Raw genomic sequence first — 7,929 nt, forward strand, 5'->3', positions numbered from 1 at the left:
TAAAAATAAAAAGGGCTGTAATGTCGATCAGTGGTAGCTTTACCTGAGTTTAAATCCCAATTCAAAAAAAAAGGAATTTTAAATGGTATGCAATATTAATATAATACTAAAGGAAGATAAAATCATGAAACTATACAAAGCAGAATTCCAATTTTGTTAAATAGATATTTATAAGAATTTTTATAAAAAAAATTTTTTATATTTATATGGATAGAAACAGGACACACACACGGTGATGATAATAGTGGTTACTGAATGAGTAACAGGTATTTTTTTCTCATCCTTACATATTTCTATATTTCCCCAAGTTTCTCTAATAAGCCTCTTTTAAATTGGGATAAAATATACATAACATAAAACTTACTATTTTAAGTGTACTCCTCAGTAGTCATATTTGTATGTGTGTGTATGTGTGTGTGGGGGGGGTGGTGCTGGGAATCAAACCCAGAGCCTTGTGCATATGAGGCAAGAACTCTACCAACTGAGCTATATCCCCAGCCCACTCCAATGCCATCTTTTATATTCACATTGTTGGGCAAACGCCATTATTCATCCACAGAAAGTTTTTCACCTGACAAAACTGAAACTTTTATATTCATTAAACAATGACTCCCTGTTGCCCCTTCCCTAGTCCCTCCAACCAACTTTCGACTTCCTGTCTCTATGAATTTGACTCCAGGAGGTACATCTTGTAACTAGATTCACATGGTATTTGCCCTTTTGCAACTGGCTTATTTCAATTAGTATGATGCCTTCATGGTTCCTCCGTGTTATAGCATGTCACAGCTGACTTCTTTGTTAAGGTTGAATAATATTCCATGGCATGTGTTTGTCATATTTTGCTTCTCTAGTCATCCACAAGAGAGATTTTTTTTTTAATGATACTAGAAATTGAACCCTGGGATGCTCTACCACTGAGCTAAATCCCCAGCCCTTTCTATTATTCTTTATTTTAAGAAAGGATCTTGCTACATTGCTGAAGCTGATCTCAAACTTGCAATTCTCCTGCCTCCACCTCCTGAGTTGCTGGGATTACAGGCATACACCATCATGCTCTGTTGACACTTGTTTTTATTTTCCACCTTTTTGGTTACTGTAAATACTGTTGTTATGCCTCTCGTGCTTTTATAATCAGAAAACACATATAAAAATAAAATCAAGGCCAAGCAACTTAGTAAGATCTTATCTTAAAAAATAAAAAGAGCATGGTGGCAGATCTGTGATCCCAGCCATTCAAGATGCTGAAGCAGGAGAATTGCAAGTTCAAGGCCAGCCTCATCAATGTAGCAAGGCCTTAATTAATCAACTAAGAGAGATCCTGTCTCAAAATAAAAAAAATGAAAAGAGCTGTGGATGTAGATCAGCGGTAAAGTGCTCTGGTTCAATCCCCAGTACCAATAAATAAATAGATAAATTAATAAATAACCAGGCCACCTCCACACACAGGAAATGCTCAGTCTGGTGACTGACTGTCCCTTTGAAACCACTTAGACCAAAGAGAACATCTCCTACCTAGAACCAGGGCCTCTTCCTTCCCTCGATGCTCCCGCTTGTCCTCCCCAGATAGGGAGTCAATGATGGCCTGCAGCAGGTTGCAGACGGCCAGAGCCATCTCCTCGTTCTCCACAGACATGAGGCCACAGATCCGGTCTATGCCAACTGCATGCAGAATCGCTGTGGCCTAGACCCCCAACAAGAACCACAGTCAGCTGCACCATCTGTCCTTCCCGGCTACCATGCACATGAGGGGGTGGGTAAGATCCACTCCCATCCCACTCCATGCCATAGGGAAACGAGCACAGGCAGCCACGCTTTCATGAGACTCACAGCCTGGGTAACCTCTTTCCAGAGGTTAAGAAGGGCACCCCCCAAAACAGCAGGCCCATATCACACAGGGATATAGAGCCCTTGCAACATAGCAAGACCATATTGAGATGTGGTGTGAGTGTAAAATACACATTGGGTTCAAAGACAGTATTAAAAAATCTGAACTAGCCTACCCTTGCCTTCAGCTCCTTCCTTTGAATCACTCCTGATACCTTTGTTTTATGAAACCCTTTTCCAGCTCAATCAGAAAAGGCCTGAAACATTCTTTTGAAACAGGGACCATACAACCAAGGTTGGAGGACAGGAAAATGCTCTAGACTTTTTATCAGGTTCCCTTTATGCCAGTCACATCCCTGGGCATGTGTCACCCTCCATGTCCCTGTACTGGCAGCCATCTGCCCTGGGCACACCAGTCCCGGGGTCCTCACCCTCGCTCGGTGGCCACTGCATATGCCTGACAGAGTCCGCACTGCAGCCAGCACCAGCTCAGGCCTCTTAGTGTCCAGGAGCTGCAGCAGCAGGGCCACTCCATTGTTCTGGAAGATCCTCTCGGCCCCTGCGTCCTCCCTGCCCAGCACAATGAGGTTGTTGGCAGCCTGAGGGAAGGAACAGACAGGGAGGGTCAAGAGGGAGGGATGATTGCTGAGGCTTTGTTCAGGGGCCAAGTACAGGGCTTGGTGCCAGCAGTGGGTCTCAGAACATTGTATTCTCTTATAATCCTGCTCCTGGAAACACCACCCAATAACAAAATTCCAAAGAAGTCAGGGTAGATTGTGGCTCAGTGGTAGAATGCCTGCCTAGCTAGCATGTGTGAGGCAATGGGTTTGATTCTCAGCACTGCATATAAATAAATGAATAAAATAAAGGTTCATCAACATCCAAAAAAAAAAAAAAAAAAAAAGAAGTCAACGTAACCTGCATAAACACCAACTTGAGAAATATATTACAGCCATTAAAGTTATAGATAAGTTTTGGGAATATAGCTCAGTGGTCGAGCTATATTAGCATACACAAGGCCCTGTCTGTGTTGCCCAGCTCTAGAAGAGAGGGGACCCACAAAATGAAAACAAAAACCAATCTGGGCGTGATTGCACACACCTGTAATCCCAGTGAATCAGGAGGCAGAGGCAGGAGGATTTGGGCTTCAAAGTCAGCCTCAGCATCTCAGTGAGGCTCTAAGCAACTTAACAAGACCCTGTATTTAAATAAAATATTTTTTTAAAAAGGGGCTGGGAATGTGGTTCAGGAGTTACGCACCCTTAGGTTCAATCCCTGATACAAAAAAAAAAAAAAAAGGAACCAAAGCAAGAAAAACACTTAGGAACATTATAGATAAAAAAGATTCCAAGGGCTGGGATTGTAGCTCAGAGCACTTGGCTGGCATTGGTGGGGTACTGGGTTTGGTCCTCAGCACCACATCAAAATTAAATAAATAAAAATGGGGGTATTGTGTCCATATGCAATTAAAATATATATATATATATTTTTTTTTTTTTAAAAAGACTCCAAGCTGGTTGTGGTGATGCACATGTGTAATTCCAGTTACTCAAGAGGCCAAAGAGGATCACAAATTCAAGGCCAGCTTGCACATCTTAAAGAGACCCCCTCTCCAATAAAATAAAAAGATCCACAGATGTAACTCAGTGGTAGAGAACCCCTGAGTTCAATCTCCAATACAGGGGGAAAAAAAAAGATATTTGCATATCATGTGGATACTCTGACTATAAAACTAACATTTCCCACCCCCAGGCACTGTCTATCAAGTTCTTGAATGTGGAACACTCAAATGTTCAATTTCTTTTTTCCAAAGGAGGAATAGAAGGGAACATGAAAAAAATACTGCACCACATTTGGTTAAGATGTATCAGTACATATTTTTTTTATTTTTATTTTTAGATGTTGATGAACCTCTATTTTATTCATTTATTTATATGTGGTGCTGAGAATTGAACCCAGAGCCTTCCACATGCTAGGCAAGTGCTCTACCACAGAGCCACGACCCTCCATACCAATACATATTTTATTGTTTCAGAATGACTTTCAATATTTCTAAATGAAATAAAATATTATTTGAACTTCTCATTGTTTCTCAGTTCTGAAATTACAGTGAGGCAAGTGAGGCATTACCCTTGGGTGCAAAATTTAAAGAGGCACCCCAAAGCTAGTAATCCAGGTAAATAATACGTTGTGCAATGTTCTTGAAAATCAAAATCAATGCCAAAAAAAAAAAAATCTCTGATGAATAAAATATCAGAATCTTAAAGACAGGATCTAACCCTGCTGCATGACTCTCCATACTGATTCACTCTATTTAAGGCACTGTTTTCTAACGTGCTTGACTTTGGGCTAATTTCCACCCACGTTCTTCAAGGACCAGCGCTCTCACTCCTTTACTCCTGAACAGCCTTTAAGTGCACAGATCCTGAGCAACCCAGCAGCCTGAGCCGCGGGTCCGAGAGCGCCCTCTGCTGACTGACTGGCGCCGCCTGTCACTCACCTTTTCCAGCTTATCAGCATCACTGTTTTGGTCCAAGAGGATCTCAAACATGTTCTGTACCCTGGAGTCTGTGGAGAATTGAACGCGGAGCTGAAGAGAGAGGAGGTATTTATGAGGGAGGCAGAATTGGGTCACATTATTTCGATCTATTCGTCTCAGTAAATATTAGAATTTTATTCTGGAAATAAGCCAATCCCCAAAAACCAAAAGGCCAAATGTTTTCTCGGACATGCCAGTGCTAACTCAGAATAAAGGAACGGGGTGGGGAGGTGCAGGGGAGAAGTATTCTGAATTAGACAAAGGAGAATGAAGGGAATGGAGGGGGAATGGGAAAAGGAAAGACAGTAGAATGAATCAGACATTACTATCCTATGCGCATATATGATCACATGACCAATGTAATTCTACATCATGTACAATCAGAAGAATGAGAAGCTATACTCCGTATAGGTATGTCAAAATACACTTTACCATCATGCGTAACTAATAAGAACAAATTTTTAAAAGTTTATTCTGGGTCCTGGCACATTCATTTATTCATTCAACAAAAGTTAACTGAATAACAACTGTGTGCCAGGCACTGTTCTAGAAGTTGGGGATAGAATGAAGAACAAAGTTAAGTCTTTGCCCCTTGATGCACACATCTATTTCTATTCTTTAGCCCATTTGGTCATCATCATAGTCTTGGAAGAGAAGGAAACATCAGCCCAACTTTAGAATAAACAATTCCCTTAGATATTTAAATGCTAAGTGATCATAGTTTTTTTTTAAAAAAAAAAAAAGGCTTCTGTCTGGAGTTTAGAAGACCCTTGTTCTAGCCCTGGCTGTCTTGTGTCCTCAGACAGCATCACAATACGCACAGGTAGGTGCTCCTGGTCAACAGTCCTGTGGAGCCTGCCGGTGCCCCTTGCTGTCTCCAGCTCAAAGCATGGAGGTAGGGCTGGCTCTGTCCTGAGGTCCTGCTTCCCTCATACCCCAGGTTTGAGGGAAGAGGTAAGGGCTACCTTCTCCTGGATGCTGGTGTTGAGCCTCCTCAGCGTCTCCTGGAAGTTCTGGTTTCGTGGCTCAAGGGTGGCACAGCGCTGCACATCCTTGAAGGCCTGGTCCAACTTTCCCAGGTGCTCTAGTGCCTGGCATCGCCGATACAGAGCCTTGATGTCTGAGGAGTTGATGTCAATGGCTAGAGAGGGGAGAGGGCAGAGTCTCAGGGCGCCAGGCTGCAGACCATCTCTTCCACCCCAGCCCCAACTGCAGAATCCTGTCTTCCTTGGAGATTATCCACCCATGTGGACTATCTGTCCCATACCATCTTTTTGTTAGGGAGACAGTAAGATCCACAGAGTCTTAAGACTGGAAGAGAGCTTTAGAGTCATCTCACTCGGGTCCTGATGCTCCAGTCTCCTCGGGGTTCATCTGATTGGCGGTTGCATATCTCCTGCAACTGGGAGCTCCCTCCTTCTCAAGACAGCCAGGCAGCTCTGTTGGAGAACCCTTCCCTCTTCCTACCCAAAATGTACTCCCTTTAACTTTGTCCTTTTATCCTAAGTCTGGCTCTGGAACCCCTGAGATGAAATCCAACACTGGTTCCTTGTGACAACCTTTAGGCGTTTGAAGGCAGCCTGTCTGTCCACCTGGGAGTTGCCTTCCTGGGGCTAAATATTGCTGCTTCCTTCAATTGTTTCCGGTTGGTTCCCTCTTTCCCTTTGTGCATGTGTGAATGTATGTATGTTTGAGCTACACCCCAAATCTTTTTTTGTTTTCTTCTCTTTCTTTCTTTTTTTTTTTTTTTTTTGATACCAGGGAATGAACTCAGGGGCACTCGACTACTGAGCCACATCCCCAACCCTGTTTTGAATCTTATTTAGAGACAGGGTCTCACTGAGTTGCTTTGTGCCTCACCGTTGCTGAGGCTGGCTTTGAACTCGTAATCCTCCTGCCTCAGCCTCCCAAGCCGCTGGGATTACAGACGTGCACAACCATGCCTGACTAGTTCTATCACTTCTGAACTCACTCTAGACTATCACTGTATCTTCAAGGAAAAAAAAAACTGTAACCAAATCAAAACCCAGTACAGACCATGCTGAGAGAGGCAGAGTCAGGGGTGGGAGGGACTCACCTCTTGAGGCATCTGAAGCTGCTTGGACGTAGCTCTCCTGAGAAATGGGGGAGGGGAAGGAGACAATTGATGGGGGCCCAAAACAAAGACCACCAGAGAGTGTCCTGGCAGAGACAGAAGAAGGTTTGCTGGGCAGCCCCAGGCAGGGGAAAGTGGACAGGGTTTGGCAGGAGGCAGACTCGAATTTGAATCTGGATTCTGTGACCACCTGGGAGAGCTAGGACAGATTCATGAAGCCCCCTGAGTCCTGAGTTTCATGTCTGCAACGGGAGACGACAGCAACAGCTACCTCAGAGGGCTGTTCTCAAGTCTCCATGAAATTGCATCTGAGAAGCCCCTGGCGTTAGGCTGATCGTGAATTGGGTGAAAGTCTCTCTCTAGAGAATTGGGTTGAGCAGTTAGAGTTACCCTTCTCCACCCCGCAGTGTCCAGGTGAGATGGCCAGTTCCTATCAGGAAAGGGACTATCCCCCAGCCCTGCCTCCCAGCCCCAAGACCCCCCAGCCCAGCTCCCACCCCAGACTCTGCACAGACCATCTTCAGGCCACAGGCTGCCCGATTCCGATAGAGCGTGGCCAGCAGAGACTTGTCCTTGGTCAGCTTCAGGGCCTGGCTGTAGCTCTTCGTCGCTGCCTTGTAGTCCTGGCACTGGAAGTGCCGGTTCCCCTCCTCCTTCAGCTGTGCCGCTTCCACCTCGGCCATCTGTCTGGACAGGGGCAGCTCTATCTGGTCAGCCCCTCACTCCAGACCCAGGGCAGGGCTCTTGGCCTGAGGTCCAGGGCCCCAGGTCACCACCAGGGTGGAGGGCGGGTATTCTGCATGGAAGGGGCCTACCCGAGCACCCCCAAAATAATCACCCTTGAAGGACATTATAACATTTGCTCAGAGCCTGACCCCTTGAGAGGGTATCTGAGTCCCAGTGCCTCTCAGTCCAGTTGGGTGAAGCCAAGGGCTAAAGGCCTGCACCGTCATCTGCCAGCAGGCCTGAGGGTTCCCAGCACCCTCTCCCTGGAGTCTCCCGGGCAGCTCACCCTCTCAGCAGGTCGCTTGCTCCTGGGATGCTGCTCTGGAGTTCTGCCCACCTCGGCCAACAGCTTCGGTCTGCCCCTCCCAGCCCTGACCCAGGAGACTTTATCACTCCGGCCAGTGGCTCGAGACCATATTTGGACACAGGGGCAGGTGTCCCTGGAGTCTGTCATTGATACTCAGGGTCCTCCCCCTCCCCGGACTGGACAGTCATGACCACGTGGAGGTGCTAACTGTCCTCTGCCCCTTGAGCACCAGACTCAGGGGCAGTCCTGGGAGCCTCAGACACTCGTACCACAAAGAGCGAGAGAAAGATCCAGAAGGGGCGGGAACCCCCCAGCAGACCCCCTCCCCAGGCACAGCCGTAATGCCCCAGCTCCACCTCCTTCCCAGATAAACAACCTCCCCCTCTCTACCACCGCCACTGCTATTTTGGGAGCAGAGTGACAGCTGAGGGGCTGATG

At 46.0% G+C, this 7,929-nt stretch overlaps 1 protein-coding gene across 1 annotated transcript in view; it reads right to left on the bottom strand.

The window, feature by feature from the left end:
- Window positions 1-7,211, bottom strand: part of Unc45b (unc-45 myosin chaperone B) — a 28,712-nt gene extending 21,501 nt beyond the window's left edge. The window contains exons 1-6 of the mRNA XM_078042455.1: window positions 6,974-7,211; window positions 6,441-6,477; window positions 5,329-5,504; window positions 4,325-4,414; window positions 2,256-2,423; window positions 1,513-1,681 (exon numbers count right to left, since the gene is read on the bottom strand). Of these exons, the coding sequence (XP_077898581.1) occupies window positions 1,513-1,681; window positions 2,256-2,423; window positions 4,325-4,414; window positions 5,329-5,504; window positions 6,441-6,477; window positions 6,974-7,141 (808 nt within the window). The 5' untranslated portion in view covers window positions 7,142-7,211. The remainder of the gene's footprint in view (window positions 1-1,512; window positions 1,682-2,255; window positions 2,424-4,324; window positions 4,415-5,328; window positions 5,505-6,440; window positions 6,478-6,973) is intronic.
- Window positions 7,212-7,929: the final 718 nt, after the last annotated feature.

Source organism: Ictidomys tridecemlineatus, chromosome 3 (genome assembly GCF_052094955.1).
Source record: "Ictidomys tridecemlineatus isolate mIctTri1 chromosome 3, mIctTri1.hap1, whole genome shotgun sequence".
Taxonomy (NCBI): domain Eukaryota; kingdom Metazoa; phylum Chordata; class Mammalia; order Rodentia; family Sciuridae; genus Ictidomys; species Ictidomys tridecemlineatus.